General features: G+C 41.2%; 2 protein-coding genes across 2 annotated transcripts in view; both read right to left on the bottom strand.

The window, feature by feature from the left end:
- The window catches only part of kiaa1217 (KIAA1217 ortholog), a 129636-nt gene extending 118764 nt beyond the window's left edge, over positions 1 to 10872 (bottom strand). Inside the window, exon 1 of the mRNA XM_076888187.1 lies at positions 10444 to 10872. Coding sequence (XP_076744302.1) covers positions 10444 to 10513 — 70 coding nt within the window. The 5' untranslated portion in view covers positions 10514 to 10872. The remainder of the gene's footprint in view (positions 1 to 10443) is intronic.
- A 2117-nt stretch (positions 10873 to 12989) lies between these two features.
- On the bottom strand, positions 12990 to 15074 carry otud1 (OTU deubiquitinase 1). Its single transcript, XM_004546809.4, has one exon. It carries the CDS (start codon positions 14899 to 14901, stop codon positions 13540 to 13542), a length of 1362 nt encoding a protein of 453 aa, XP_004546866.1. The 5' UTR covers positions 14902 to 15074; the 3' UTR covers positions 12990 to 13539.
- Positions 15075 to 16938: the final 1864 nt, after the last annotated feature.

Genomic DNA, 16938 nt, shown 5'->3' on the forward strand with positions numbered 1-16938 from the left:
TGGACTCTACACTTCCAACAGTCACTGGCTGTAAAGCATTTTTATCCAAGTATTAAAAACAAGATATATATATAAAAGACCATTTCCAGTACTTAACATTTTCATTAAGTGGCAGATCTAACAGAAGAAAACAGGTAAAATGAAAGCTTTAATTCATCCTTCCTTACACTGGTGCATCAAAGATATCATCAAGCTTACATTTGTGATTTCTGTTAAAAAGTTACTGGCAACATAAGGACTAGAGTTTGGAAGCACCAGAGTATTACTTTAGGATGACTAACAGAGCGATTGAAAGAGAGAAGCAGAGAATAAAGGACCGAGCTAACCTTGCCAAAAGGTCTGATGATTGCTGCCCTCTCTTTAGGCTCCCAGCCACAGCCATTAAATCTCTTACACAACTGCTGGCCTTTGCAGTGGCTCCTGACAGCCAAGTCCGCATCATCATGGCATTCAGTGTCACATACAGTGCATAACAGAGAGTCTCGTTAAATATCACAGTTTTCCGGCCACTAAAGCAGCTGTACGCGCTCTGATAAGCTAAGGCGAAAGGTGCCGGGGCTGAGGCAAAATCATCATCAGTCATCAATCATAACAAAGAATGAACTCCGCAGAGTGATTTCAAATTTGTTTTCCCTTTCTAATTGGGAGCATTTATACAAAAGAAATGAGAGAGAATTGCGTTTCTGTAAGAGCCCTATTCATCTTTCAAATAGAGAATGGCTGGATTTAAATGCAGTAGGTGGTTTAATATAATAGAAAGGGCTCTAATTTAAAAAAAATTATCTTTTGTCTTCAGATTAAAGTATGAATCAAAGGATCAGCAGCCATTTGCTGATGCCAGCATCACACTTATTGGCATGCTGGTATTTCATAGACTATCCAGGGAGCAAAGTGGATTAGCCCAACTTGACCTGAAAATTCACAGCAAGTGAAAAGAAGGCAAAGAATTTACTGCGCATAGAATGCCTATAATTATTTGCCTTCTCTCATGAGAAATAGTATTACTGATAATGTTTTTTGATAAAGCAACAGGGCACTGCTTAGTCTGTCACTCCCTATTCTCCCTTCAGTCTTCCAGCAACCAGCTGGAAACTCCTATAATGTGCTATAGGGTCATCACCAAACTTCTCAGCACTTTCTGGATGGATGTTTTCCTCCCACAGCCCTTTGCTACGACCGCACCCAATCAGCGGCGTCCCATCCACTTACAAACCCCCACTTGTAGCCTCGTGCTAAACCTCCCATTTATCACACTGACAGGAGTGGCTTGTGGTTATTGACTGGGAGTGGATTATTTTCCCATCCACAAGCTCAGTTATCAAATTAGATACTGAAGCAAAATGTTTGGAATTTCAAATGAGTGGTGTCAGATGGCTTGTTTTTATCGAAGTGAGCATAAATTACATATAACCAGGAGGGGCTTGTCAGAGAGACTGTGTAAGTGAGAAAATGTGTTTACCTTATAGGTCCTGATGAAATGTGTCTTTTGCATCCTAGTTTGCACAGATTGTGTGTCAACGCAACGCATACTTACCACAAAATATTAGTGTCTGGAAAAAACATGAAGAAGAAGACTCAATTGAACTTGAACCAAAACCAAGGCAACAAAAACTTAAAGAATTTGTTCAAGCACAGACTGACTGGCCAGGGACACAAATCGAGAGATTTTTTAGCGGTCTTGGCCCCGACTGGTGATTGGACGCTAGTGTGTCTTCATTGTGAGTGAGGAAGACACAAAGCTCACCAAAATAAACCACAGGGGAAACGTTCTTAAAAACAAACCTAATCAGACGCTGAAATGACCTTCACCCAGCTGAACATGGACATTTTAAAGAAGGCAACAAAGGCAAAGTGACAAAAGCCAAAGCTATCCAGAGCTCAGATCCAGCCACAAGCCAGCAGCCTCGGTATGAGCAAAGAATCAGAGTAATTATGAGGAAAATTAAAGAGATGAGTGAAAAAGAGAAAACTGGTCAATGTCTTGCTGTCGGGTGAAGTTATGAATATGGAAAATTATGTAAGTACTTGACATTTGTTTTATTGTATAAATCTGATGCACTTGCTGTTGTTTGGTAAGGTAAAATATGTCATGTCATATTTCAACGTGGGTGTAAAGAAACTGCTTTTTCAGTTATTTGTGCCTCCTTATAGTAGAACATTACTTTATTTTCATAATTTTAACTGACAGCAGATCCTGTAATTTACTGCAGTCTGGGGGGAAAAAAATGTAACAATTTATTTTATTATGAAAAAAAAAACTGAAGAGAAGTCGGGTTTTGTTCGCACGTCAGTTACAGTACTTACTCACAAACAGCTTCTTCCCCTGGGCCATTCGGACTGTCAATAAACACTATCCCCCCACATCCCCAATAATCCGAGCCACGGTCTGAGTAACCCCCATCACTCAGCCACTCACACACAGACTTTATTCAGTTTTTTCTTTGCACAACTTTGTTTTCTAATGTGTCTCTTGATTGCATATATTTCTCCTGTTTGCTATTTATTCCTGCTGTCTACTATTTCTATTTTATTCTGGCACAGTTGGTGTGGAGCACCCACAATTTCATTGTATATGTACGATGACAATAAAGGGCTTTTCTATTCTATTCTATTTCTTAGAAAGATAAGCGATAAAAATCCGGATAGGCAGGTCACACTTAGGCTACGTTCACACTGCAGGCGAAAGCGCATCAAATCCGATTTTTTTGACCCTATGCGACCCATATCCGATCATGGTATGACAGTGTGAAAGGCACAAATCCGATATTTTCAAATCCGATCTGGGTCACTTTCGAATGTGGTACTGAATCCAATACATATCCGATGTTTCAGAAAGCGACTGCTGTTTGAATGGTCACGTCGCATTAAATCCATCTTTTATGTCACTGACACAAAAAAGACGCCAATTATCAGCGCCGGAGAAGACATCGTGAATGCTTCCTGGCCATCCAGTGTAGATGTTAGTCAAACTGTTGGGAAGACAACGTGAACATGTTATTTGTACTGTATAATCTGCAGATTCTGACAGAAATCTGCAACTATCCTTTGAAGCACCGCTCCTCTAAAACAGCAATAAGGATAATTATTAGGTTATTTACATTATTATGTAAATAACTAACTTCAAGCAAAAATTGGGAAACGTAAAGTCCAAAGTCTTTATATTAAGGGCCATCAGTCAAACAATACTGTTTGGTCTGGGTCTAAACAGAGCGCGTTGTGTATGACGTCTTCTTTTGCGCATGTGGGCCGCTTTGAGCGTTCACACTAGAGCGCGTTTGCTGTCGCATTTTATTTGTAGTGTGAACAGGCAGACAAAAAAATCGGAATTGAGCATTAAGACCTGCAGTGTGAACGTAGCCTTAGAGAAAAATTGGAAATTGGAATCAGATAAGAAAATTGCAATTGGTGAATCACTAATTTTCCAGTCTTTGATCACTTAAGCTAACTAGCTGTGGATTTTAACTTCACATCTAATGAGCAGATATAAAAGTTAGTTGCAAAAAAAAGTGAACAGACCTCCCGCCCAGAATGTGTCCTATTCTCACAACATGAAAAATCAGTTTTAAAAAAAGGCTCTGTAGTTTTCCAATTAAGACAATAAAGACTCACACAGGGGTGTGTGTGTGTGTGTGTGTGTGTGTGTGTGCGCGTGTGTGTCTAGGCTGACCTCTGTGGCAGTGACCCAGAACTTTTGATTGATTTGGAAAGTCATTAAAATCCCAGTTGGTGACTTCATATCATCAGCGTGGAGTTTGATGATAAGCCCCCACAAAAAAAGCCTAATTATCAGGTAACCCTGCACACTCATATACACAAAGACACACACTTAATATTAAGCATCACCACACAGCCTCACTCACATAAACACTGCCTCATTTTCTCCCCAACTTACCTATTTGATATTTTCCTTTGAACATGACCTCGCTGCAACATCAAAGGAGAGGCTATTTGACTTCTCACTCATCTGTGTCCGAGTCAATTTTTTGTTCCCTTCGCTAAAAAAAATGTCATAAGGCCTGATATCATGCATCATTACTGCTTGGGGGAAAACATGCAAAGAATGTTATTACACCCTGTGTTCCAACTGCACAGAAAGGCAACCAGATTGTCTCTAATCAGCAATAAAGAAGTACAGATATTTCAAAAACCACTGCTCGGGGTGGATGAATGACAGCTGTGCAGGGAGCTATGGCGCGTTCGGGAGTCATCATTTTAACAGTGTACTTTCCTGCCTGTGTGCTATCAAGCCTTATATCCTCCCAGACTTAAGATGACTATAAACATGATAGACGTGTTTGTTTACTCCTCAACTCGTTCCACAAGCGACGAAAACTCAGTGACGGGAACAACAATGTTGAGAAGTCTGCGAGCTCTAAGCTGCAGCAGCCAATGAGGAGCTTTAACTGCATCGTGCTTAGCGGCCTGTGTGCAGCTGTTGCCGTGGAACACAGGTATACTTCATTATCCTGCCATTCGTCTCGTCCGACGTTGTCAAATTTTGCGTGCACTTCCAAAGTTCTACTGCTTCTGAGAGAAAAATGTAGATACTTCATTACATCCTCTTTAGGAAGGAACTCATGAGAAGGAACCATTAAAAAAAACAAAAACAAAACAAAACACAGAATTTTTAAAAAAAAAGAAAGAGAGAAAACATCTGGTTCCTCTTTGCAGCAAATCAGCGTCCTGCTGCTGGATAGACAGAGAAGCCAGAAGAGGATGGATAATTCATTAGGCACGCACTGTTTAATGATGCAAAGCCATTCTGTGAGACAGCAGTGATGACTCAACCAAAAGTAATTCTAGCCACAATCTACTGTACAATAAGTCGCACTCCTCTTGTGGTATTTCCTTTTTTTCGGCGAGGGGTGTGTGTGGGGGCTTTTCAAAACAATATTTGCCTTTGACTTCATTTCTCAAAAATGACCTTTATGTTAACTCGCCCTTCTCACAAATACTTGATGATGGAACAAAAAAAAAATCACAAGTCAGGAAGCAGAATGCAACGCGTCTGTTTTTTCCCCCTTTTCAATATTTACATGTAGCGCATAGGTGTCAAACTCTGGCCCGCGGGCCAAATTTGGCCCGCAGCCTAATTACATTTGGCCCGCGAAGCCATACCAAATTACTATTAGAGCTGGCCTACTGGTATTATACAGCTAATATATATATTGTTTAGTATTAAGCTTTGCTTGTTCCATATTCAGTTTTCCAGCAAAACTTATTTGAGTCCATAAGAAAAGATTCATTCTTATATCTGGAGGAAGATTTTTTTTTTTTTCAATAAATATTAACGTTAGCCCGCGACTTTGTTCCAGTTTTGAATTTTGGCCCACTGTGTATTTGAGTTTGACACCCCTGATGTAGAGAGTGCTTTGAGTTTTCCTTAAAAACATTGAAGTTGAACAAAGTGAGCAATGTGAAAATGTCAGCAGAAAATGGATGAAATGTAAGATCAAATACACACAAGTATATTTGAAAAGATTTACTGAGCACTCCACGTACATTACATGTAATCTCACTGTTAAATAAAGGAATCTCTGCATGTAAATGGTCTGTACTCGTGTCCTTTAACTTTAAGTGCTTAAAATGTGTTTCTCATTCACTCATTTTCACACACACAAACACACAATGCTTGCAGAGCTGTCACATGAGGACCTTGCCTGGTATTGGGAGGGACTTGATCAGCATCTTGTCAAAGGACACTTGAGCTCATGGTGAGGTCAGAGATCAAACCACCAAATCTATAACAGCAGTGGACAACCTGCTGTACCTGTTGTATATGTTAGTCTGTCTGCTCTTTGCCAATCTTGATCACCAGTCAATCCTATTCAAAACTTGGCACATGTGTTGCTCAAGATCTAATCCTAGTGTCAAGTTTGTAATTATTTGGATAAGAGATGCTCCCAGCAAAAGCACTGCAAGGTCACAGATAACGCCACACTCCTGTGTCCTCGTATTTAAGTCCACAGATGAGATAACAGAGTTCAGAATTAAACCTTAACTGAACATGACTGCACTACATATTCATATCAATGAATTAAACTTGCTTTAAAAATATAAAATTTCAGTAATTTTGTGGTAGTAATAACTGTCACAATGTCTAACACTGATGGAGCTCATAAGCTTAGATACAAAGAGGTATCAGTATTTTCAGTGGAAAAATAAACACAGTGGGTAAAAACTCAAGATTACTGCCTTTTGTCAGAATGCAGCATCCCCAGTTAAAGGCGGAAAAGCACCAATATATTGTTGTCTGGCAGATAAAGCCACCGCATACCCTTAAATCTTTGTTTTACTCTCTTAAGAAACTTAAGAGCCCCTAAGGGACATGCTTTCAATCTGCTGTGAAAACAGCTGTTAAGCATCTCAGGAGCTTGGTCATTTCCAGAAGAGTCCGTTCAAGTGACTATCAAATTTGATCAGCCCGCTACATATGGCATTTCACACCTTACTAGACAGCCATTCACTCAAAGATTATGTTAATATAGTAGTAAGTGAACTATCGATAGAAAGTCTGTGTGAGGAAATTAAAGCTATGCATCATCCTCACCTTTACATTCATTTGATTTGTTTCCACAGCGTGTTTTAAGCTGCAGAGAGTGCATCTCCCACTGGTTTCAAAAGCCTGACACTGGCACAGACACTGCCTGCATTCCTGAGCTGGTAAAGAAGCATATTTTGGGATTATTGCACCAACACATCATTTGCCAATTTCCCAAGGCAATCACACAGAGACCAAAAGTATGATAACATGCCGCCATGGACATCCTGACAAAAAGTTAATGGGCTAATGGATTAAACAACACGGCATGGTCCCTTTTAATTATGACTGAATATTTCTTGGTTCATTTGCTTTGACCCTCTTCTTTTACAGTGTTGTTGTTATTAAATTGTGTTTCTCCTATGTGAGAACAACAACTTTTCACATTATATGAAGCAAATTTTGCCATCTGCTCAGAACTTAGTAAAGTAATTAAATCAAGATCAGATACGGTATTGCATTTGAACATGCAAATGTGACGCACTGGTTATACATCTTGAGCTGTCTTCCTGCTCTTTTAATTTAAAGCAGCTTTTTACACATTCACACTACAGCAAACGTGACACTGCATTCACTGCTGCACATAACAAGTACCAATTCATAATAAAGTCACCCCAAGGCCCTTTGCATTGTGGATTAAAGATGCTAATATATTAGAGTAAAAAACCCAATGAGCAGGCGATCTATTACGAGCAAGCACTTGGCAACAGTGGGACAGAAAAACTCCCTTTCAGCAGGAAGAAAACTCCAGCAAAACCAGGTTCAAGGAGGGGCAGCTATTTGCCCCAACCAGTTGGTGGTGATGGGAAAAAGAAGATAGCAAACGGAAACAGGAGAACAGGCCTAACTATAAGCTTTGTCAAAGTGAGATCAGTGATGATCAGTAATGGGCATGAAGAGGAATATGGAGGTCATAGTTTGTTATGCCATGGAAGCCTTACAGGATAACAGCACTGGTTAACATAACATGTTGGTATAGACCACCTAAGACGTAGTTAAAGACTGAGATGAATAGTGAAACAGTTCTCTTTGTATAAGAACTTTGATGGGAACTCCGTACAAGATATCTTCTTTTCACCACCCAAGACTGTTGACATAATCTGCAAATATTGTTGGAAACATGAGATGATGCACATCATGGTCCCGAGTGCAGCTGTCCAGGGTATAATAGCTCACTGAAAGACATATCACCATCTTAGTCACAGTTAATCCTTCTCAACACACAGATAAGTCTTTGAATCAAAAGCATGTATTGATCATATACATTGTGAAATTTCTGAAAGACAAAAGATAAATCGTGGTAATATTTCAATGTAAAATCTAAAAGACTTTTTGATCATTGAAATTCGTAGAGATTCTATTAAGTGTCTAGAAATAGATTTAAGGTTTTACTTCTTTTCAACAATGCAATGTCATTTTTCGGTGGATAATATAGAGAAAAATGTTCCGTGTATTTAAATTTCAAACATCATCATCAGTAATAATAATGGCTAAAGATAGTACCAAAAAGATGGCACTGGCAGTGGCACAGAACTACAAAATTAGTGGGCCATGTGTTCATTAGTAACATTAGCCTATGGACTAACTAAGAGCTTGACCTTGTCTTCAAGACCACATCCATCTGAAAACATGTCTGCTGCTGTTGATACACACTAGCACAGCTCAATAACCTGAATTTCCCCCAAAATTGACCACTGGGGTGGATGTGTTTAGCGTTTTCAAATAAATTAAATACTTTACATTGTCTGCACATAGCTCTGTGGGCGATCGTGGCTCAAGAGTTGGGAGTTCGCCTTGTAATCGGAAGGTTGCCGGTTCGAGCCCCGGCTTGGACAGTCTCGGTCGTTGTGTCCTTGGGCAAGACACTTCACCCGTTGCCTACTGGTGGTGGTCAGAGGGCCCGGTGGCGCCAGTGTCCGGCAGCCTCGCCTCTGTCAGTGCGCCCCAGGGTGGCTGTGGCTACAATGTAGCTTGCCATCACCAGTGTGTGAATGGGTGAATGTGTGGATGACTGGATATGTAAAGCGCTTTGGGGTCCTTAGGGACTAGTAAAGCGCTATATAAATACAGGCCATTTATCTCTGTGGATAATAGGTATGATAAAACGGATGCTATCATGCACAGATTCTCAATAATTCTAAAAAGTGAAGTAATAACTTGCAATCGTATACAGTTTTATAAACTGAAAAGTCTGCTTGGATAGCAAAGCAAACATTATGAATATAAAATAACCGAGGAAGAAAGACGCCACAATGCTGCCTGTTTTCGGAAAGACAAATCCAGGGCAGAAACGCCGCAGCAACAACAGTGTATTTTTGACAATGTCGACAAAAACATATTGCTGATTCCTTCTTTGACTCATGCAAATTGCACAGCGGCAAAAGCAACAATGCTTCCTCAGTACCAGTAATGTGAGTTGACATATTCGCATCTGCTGTAATGTTCTCTCTATATGATGCCAAGATCATTAGCTGTTATAGCTGTGAAAATGAACAGAGTGATGAATGACTTGCTGTTCTGCTGCTATGCAGGTACTTTTTTTTCTTTTTAATTTGATGCTGCTAATACAATATTTGAATGAGAGATGATTGCTCGCAATAAACTCGTCAAGTTGCTTATGTTATTGTGGAATGTGGATGCTGTGTGTCTGCACATCATAAAAAGAGAAGAGCCTGAAACTTGACCCCACTATCACCTGGTTCCAAGCAAGCAACGTGGGGAAAAACCCACAAAAAACATGGATGGGCTGAGTCAGAATGTGTAGTTTGCTGCTGAAGCTGCTTTTGTGTCCTTCCACCATCAAACCCAGCATGCCCTGCATACAAGCTGAGCCTAACCTGCACACAACATCAGCACTTCTGCTGTTCACACGCACACTACTGAATGTGACACAAACACACACATCATGGTGTTAGTACAGCTGCCATCGAAGATATAAATCCCAAGCCGTGCACATGTGCCGTTGTGGAACCACAGTGTGTTATAGATGCCACCCTTCTGGAGGGGTTTGCAGCAAACTGGCAATTTTCCATTGCATCCTTTTTCACGTGCTCTGTCACTCAACCTGTCACCATGGAGATGAGCTGTGTCTCATGCTGGAGTGCATACACTGCAGCATACAGCAGCAGAGGCGAGCACCGCTGACTCTGTCACACCTCACATGCAATCAGAAGCACTCCTTTAAACCAGCAGAGCAATAAAGAGCACTAAATCCAAGTCCCCAAATCCGGCTCTGTTCTACAGCCAATAGCGTTGTGCTTTTAATACTGTGAGTTGTAGTGGTCAATAAATGTGCCCAAACCTGAGTGTCACCTTACTTAAGACACAGCATGACACTCAATGAGAGGAGGCCTGAGGAGAAAAAGTTAGCTGCAGCACGTAAAGGGCAACTGCCACTTCAGATAGGTGTCCTGAGTGGAGACTGAATGGGATCACACCGAGGAGTGGGGCAAAGCAGGGGGTCAACACAAAGGCCACACACTGTCACTCATATATAACATGTGCAGTATGACATTAACATAGATATCAATGAGCAAGAAAGCAAGAAAGAAGGCAGCATGTAACATTTCATATTTAAATAAAAATACATGTAATCATCGAGGATTGACTGTTTTCTGCTGATAACTGCATCATGAAGAGGAGTGTAATACAATGCAAGACAGCGCAGAGAGGGCAGCTTAACTGTTTTGACTACAGTAGGGCACAGATACAGGATACTAGGAAAGCAGCAATGTAACGGATCTATTTGGGTAACTAAAGTTAAGCAACAGCAGTATTTAACTGTGAGTAAAAACTTTAAACACGGCATCTTTAGATTTTCTGCAAAGTTTTCATAATTTAGACTTGGCATCTGTTAAAATCAAGGTCAACAGATATATATATGTGTATATTTGTTTTCTTACTGTGAGATTTGGGACTTCCTTTATGATCACTCGGAAGAAGGTCCGCGAATTGCACCCGGTGTCCCGACATGTCTGTTACAGGCTCTCAGGTCAGAGCTCCAGGACTTCACCGCTCTTCTCTGTGCTGTTTTAAAAGTAACAGCCAACTTCCGAGCAGGGGGCTGGTGGGGTGGGGAGGCTTTACCGCGTCGAGGTGACCGCGTCGCCGTCCGTGTTGCGCGTGGGAATCCTTCTACACTACACACCGGAGACGGGCGTCCGTGGATGACTTTCCCTCTGCCCCCTGTGCGTCTCTGAGCTGACTGTGTGCCAGTACTGCGGTGAAGCAGCCAGCTCGGTCCAACTCTCACCTGCCCCTCTGCTCTAAGAAGCCTTGTGAACGTAGTAGACTCGCAGGAACAGGAGAGGCACTATCCCTCCCCCCGTATTAAAAATCATAAAACTTTTCCCCACACACACAAATGACGGTGACTGCAGCGTTACGTCATCACTGTAAAGAATCCATAATAAAGTTTAAATCGGGGGCTGTAAAAACACAATAATGTTGGATTTTCATACCACATATCATATTTTCGGACATTTTGAACATTTTCCAGCTGCCAGAGTCAGGAAGCTCTTAATCAATGTTCAAAATCTAACTTGGGTGGTCTTAGAAATTATAAATGTAAAACTTTATAAATCACCATTTCTCCCAGTCATCGCATCCCGTGATACCAAAACATGCCATTTCACATTTTTGAAGACCACTGCGCAGTCACTTTAACTCTGCGTATTGTATCCGATAATCCAACGCTGTAATCTGTTTTTAAAAGAATACAAATACCTTTATTGATACCTTGTCTGAGCATCTGGGAGCATACAGTGCCACCTAACGGAAGGAAGGCGCAATATTTATCAGTACATGAGTTTTTCATAAATTACACATATGGCTTTAAAAAGCAGCTGAATAAGTTTCTCTATATGTCTTTGTCATGTTCACGAAACAGGACACTGTGATCATAAAGGGATGGACATGGTCAGGAACAATACTCAGGCAGCCTGCAGCAATTAAATGACACTCAGTTTGTACTTATGAGCCCAAAGTGTGCAAAGAAGACATCTCCCTCGCCCTTACACAACCAGCCAGAAGTGTTGATAGAAGGCAGGATGGATCCATGCTTTAATGTTGTTTACACCAAACGGCAGAAGCAAAAGAAAATGAGATTCATAGCATTCGTTCATTGCAGCGTTTTTCCAGTTTTCTGCTGTGTCTCATTTTGGTGAGCCCGTGTAACTTTTGGCTGTTCTTAACTTAAAGGAGCAACACCCAGTGTGGTCTTCTGTTTGCTGTAGCCCAACCGCTTCGAGGTTCAAGGTTTTGCACATTTAGCGATGCTCTTCTTACTCGGTTGTAATGACAGGTGTTGAACTCCAGGCCTCGAGGGCCGGTGTCCTGCAGGTTTTAGATGTGTCCTTCATCCATCGCAGCTGATTCAAATGGCTAAATTACCTCTTCAACATGTCTTAAAGTTCTCCAGAGGCCTGGTAATGAACTAATCGTTTGATTCAGGTGTGTTGATTCAGGGTGAGATCTAAAACCTGCAGGACACCGGCCCTCGAGGCCTGGAGTTCGACACCCCTTGATGTGACTGGTGTATTTCCTTCCTTGGCCTTTCTCCTCCAACCTCTGGTATTTTGGCTGGAGGACTTAAACTCACTCGACTTTTTTCTCTTTCAGAGCATTCTCTGTAAACCCCAGCGATCCCATCCCATTAGATAAGCAAGTCTGAAATACCGAGACCAGCCAGTCTGGCACCAACAGCAATGCCACGTTCATAGACACTTCTACCCATTCTGACGCTCAGTTTGAACTTCAGCAGGTTTTTGATCATGTCTAGATGCCTAAATGCACTCAGGTGTTGATAAATAGATATTTGTATCCGTGAGCATCTGAACAGATGTAGCTAATGAAGTGACCGGCAAGTGTATTTAGAACAGCAGACATTAATGTGAAATGCCAAAAAGGAAAGTATTATTACAATATGAATACATCCATATGTTGAGATTAGCTTATAGTATTTGCAAGCTGTATTTGGGTGGTTTGCTTTCCTTTTATATAGTTTTTAGGAAATCAAGCAGAATCTACAGTTTTTAAAAAAGAAAACAATTACAGAAGAAATGACATTTTGGCCTATACCGTGACTGTGCACCCTTTATTTAAGCTTTAACATAGCTCAGTACACAGAGCACATTCCCTTGTACTCTGTGTATTGAAGCCGTGGTCCCTTAATACACCGAGTTCGGCAGCCTGACCTGAATGAGAGGCTGCAGGGTCACTACATCATGTAATAAAATCCCAACATCACTTTTCACTTTAGGACACTGGTGAGTGGAGGATGACTGCAGCATGAACTGTGGTGGTGATGTGGTGGTTATGGACTGCCTTACACCTAAGATGAAACAGTGGATATCGCTAAAGCTGAATAACAAATGTATGAAAATGTAGGCGATAAACAAATAGCGGGACAACGAGCATGTAAATTAAAAATGAAGCCACTGCAAGTTAGTGTGTTTTTGTCTTAACTTTATTTTGAAATTCTTTGTCAAATGTCGAAAAAGTACTGGAATAATGGAAAATGAACCATTGAATCATTCTCGCAGACACAAACCAAGCACTGTGAACTACTCTTAGAGGAATTTTGTGCAAATGAGTAGCTAAACACATGGAAAATGCAAACCAGATTTCTCTTTGTCTGAAAATATTGGGCAGTTGCCAAAGCATGAGAAGCACGACAAAAAAATAATAATAACTGGTCAGCTGAGAGAGGGCAAATAAAAATAGTACACTCCAAAAGCACTCAGCCACATCTGAACAGCATTAGAGAATTTCACTCATGTCAACATCACCCAAACTATCAAGAACAGACTCACACACTGTCAAACTCTTTCGGAGACAACTAGCGTTAATTTCAAAACGCTGGCATAGACATGAACCAAAGTATGTGCACTGCACGTCTTTTTGCTCCTTAAAAAATCCTTAAAAAACAATAATTTAAAGCACGTAGAAACAAAGCAGAACCATTCATCTCTATTCCTCTGTAATGCGCTGTATTTCGTTTACACGGACCCATTCTGCTCAATGTACATTTTGGATAATGAGGCTGCCATCGACTTTGCCAGTTCCTCGTCCCGTTTCTTTTGCATCTGCGAGTTTCGGCACCAGTCCTCATACTCTGGGTTGGGCAGACACCTGTCCAAGAGAACGTCATAGTGACCGTTGCTCAGCCAACTCAGCCAGATAGCTGGTTTGGAAGGATCCTCCTCTCCAAGAAAGTGCACCATGGTGGAGACAGTGGGACTCTCCAAGCTGCCCCCTGTTGTGAGGTGGATGTTGACATTCAGCATCTGGCTCATGGCGAGAAGCTCGGGGTAACCGGCCCAAGTGCCGTCCTGCGCTGCATTGATCAGGAATTCCCCCACATCCTCTTCAATGATAGGGTTGAACTCGTCAAGGTGGTCAGCGATGTGGTGCACCGTCCGCTCCCTCAGCTCTGCATGTCTCGACTGGTCCCCGTATGTGGCTTTAGACACAGCCCTGTACAGACAGTTGCCATCTGGAATGATTTGATACCTGTATTTGTGCCTCTCCTGGAGGTACTTATTTTGCTTTTCCACTTCAGCCAGGTATCGGGCGACTTTGTCGTTGATCTCCCCTCTCTCCTGGACTCTCTGTGGAGGGGACTCCTGCAGAACACTGAGCTCAAAAGCCCGTCTCTCTTCTGATGCTGGAGCAGCTTTGGTCGTGCTCATTAAGCTAAAATCTTCTTTTATGAGATCCTTAGGCTGTACTGCCTTGGGGGGAACCAGCTCCTTGTCTTTCAATGAGGCCCACGTCTTGCTTCTGAAGGGGGTAATAGTTAGTGAAATTCCATCATCCCCACCTGAAGTTTCCACCGTTCTCTTGTATTCTTCTATTCTGGGTCCACTGGTGTTGTTGCTGTTGGTAAGCTGATTTCCAGTCAGTTCTGGGCAGTCTGGGAAAAGCTCATCTGTCCCATTGCTCAATTGATCTATCAAGTCCACTATCACATCAGGGTCGCAGTCATTACAGAGTAAAGTTTCACCGCTATGAGAGTCTGGGGAAGGTGGTTTGACTTTGGACTCCCTCATAACATGCACAGGCACAGACCTCTCCACTCCATCAGGTCTCCGGATTAAAATTTCAGCAGTCGAGGTGAAGTAAATTGGCCTCATGGTTGAAGCTTCGTAACACGACAAGGCAGGCATGTTTGCGGAAGACACAGACTCGCTCACCGGATCACCGTTGGTCGCTGAAGTTGCGTCTGGTTGAGTAAATCCCGGCCTGTCAGCCTCAGAGGAACTTGCCCCGTTCAAACGCGCAGAAGCGGTCGACAAAGTTATTGTAACTTTGCGAGACGACCTCGGGTAGTGTGTCAGCACACTGTTGTACAACTGCATTTTGAAAGAGTCCTTTATACTGAACGGCGCGGCTGGGCTGTTACGGAAAGATGACAACAATAGCTAAAAATACTCTCCGTGTCATCAACAACAGCAAAGTTGTAGGGAAGGTTTCCATGGCTCTGAGTCCCGCTGTCATTGACACACAGAGACGACTAGACTGTCCAGTTTAGTCCTCTTGCGTCATTTGCAGTTGGGGTGCCTCCCTAATTTTAGACTCCAAACTGTAACAGGACCCAGTCCTCTTCGACAGAATCAAGTCCGACGAAATAAAGCCAAAAAACACTTTTCAGTTGAATTATTTCAAAATAAAATTCATGGTTTACGCACACGTGCGCCTTCGTTATGAGCGATCATGCTTTACTGCCTTAGATCAATGAGCAAAAGTTTCTTTAAAAAAGTCAAACTTTTAAAAAATGTTTTCATGCTGATAAACAGGAAAAGATGCTTTAACTTTAAAGTGCAAAAAATCCTTACAAAATAGTGAACGTTTTTATTTTTATGTTTTAAGAAGTCTCATAACTAGTTCACTAAGAATACCACGTTTACTGAGTTTTAATTTACTTTCAAAAAGTCCATTGTGGTGTTGCTTTCATTCAAATAGCCACATAATCATCAAATACACTTTCTTCCTCTTTACTAACATGATGACTTGAAATGAAATGAGCACTTCAAATGACAAGGTAATCTAAATAAAAACAGCGCATCCAATTACTCGCTTTAGAATAGCAAAGTGTTAATTAAAGCAGATGTTCGTAAAGCTCAGTTTTAGTGTAATTAGGCCTAGGATTTTTATTTATTGATTTATTGCGAATGAACTGGAACAAAGGAAAAACACAGTCCGCCATAAATCCCGGATATGGGAACAATTTACCAGATTATGGTTGAACCTCATCATTTTGTGAACCCTAAAGTATTCTGATTCTGATATTTGAACCACAACAATCTTATTTTGAAAGAAAAAAACCACCAGTTTCCTGTACAGTTGTGGCTGTCTGTAAGTTCACACAGCTCTCCACGGGCGTCCTGACTGAAGCCGCGATGCTCGTGGACAAATGTGAAGGATTTGATGCGTCACAGTCAAATGAGTCGAGTGACACAACAGTAAAGCAGCAGAGCTACCGCTCAGCTAATTATCGTGTCTATTCTTTAAACAAAGCGTTTTACATTCGTTTCCCCTCTAAACAGATTTATGTGGTTCTTGTTATTAATCCTACAAAATAAACATAAAAACATTCATTAAACAAGTGCAGCACAGCTAGTCTATCAGACTAAATGACTATTAATATTACTGCTATTATTAATTACAAAAATCAGCCAATCAATAAATATCATTTGATCTATTTTAATGTCACAACTGATGGGAAGCATACCTAGTATCTGACAGTAGCTGGCTTTGGCCTGCCAAACTTAGTCGTCTCTATTTTTAACAGTGACTGAGCTGGAAAACACACTCAGGCTGCTTGTGTTTGATTATAAAAATATTACTTCAGTGAGTGGGTGTACATTTATAGCAGCAAAAAAAACCCCAAACAACATTAACATTAATAATCAGTAAAGGTGACTGTTTATTTTGTTTTGTTTTAATATGCTGTAATAGTATACTGAAACATAATAACACTTTCTAATACAGCCTGTGACTAAAGGTGAAATTCCCCTTGACTTTCCATGTATTTGACCTGAAATTACAATGTAATTGCATTAACCGACAAATACAACAGAGTAAGGAGGTAATAATTCAAGTATTTACATCAATCATTATACTATCATTACACATTATGCATTCATTTTGGCTAGTGTATTCAACAGGAAATCAGACACAAATTATACTCTAAGTAATTTTACGTAGTACATAATTTCCAGGTATTTTAAAGCAACTTCTTTCCTTCCTTATTTTCGCCTGAATTGCAGTGCAATTAAATCACCACCAGAGGGACCCCGAGGACCTCGTGTCTGCACGCCGCGTTGCATTCACGTACAGTTCCGCTTGTGTGCACGCGGAGGCGACATTTAGCTTCCGCAAAGAGCACTTGAATG

The sequence above is a fragment of the Maylandia zebra genome, linkage group LG9 (genome assembly GCF_041146795.1).
Source record: "Maylandia zebra isolate NMK-2024a linkage group LG9, Mzebra_GT3a, whole genome shotgun sequence".
Taxonomy (NCBI): Eukaryota; Metazoa; Chordata; class Actinopteri; order Cichliformes; family Cichlidae; genus Maylandia; species Maylandia zebra.

Excerpts from the sequence above, each read along its gene's own strand:
- otud1 (XM_004546809.4), bottom strand. The coding sequence starts at position 14,901 with ATGCAGTTGTACAACAGTGTGCTGACACACTACCCGAGGTCGTCTCGC.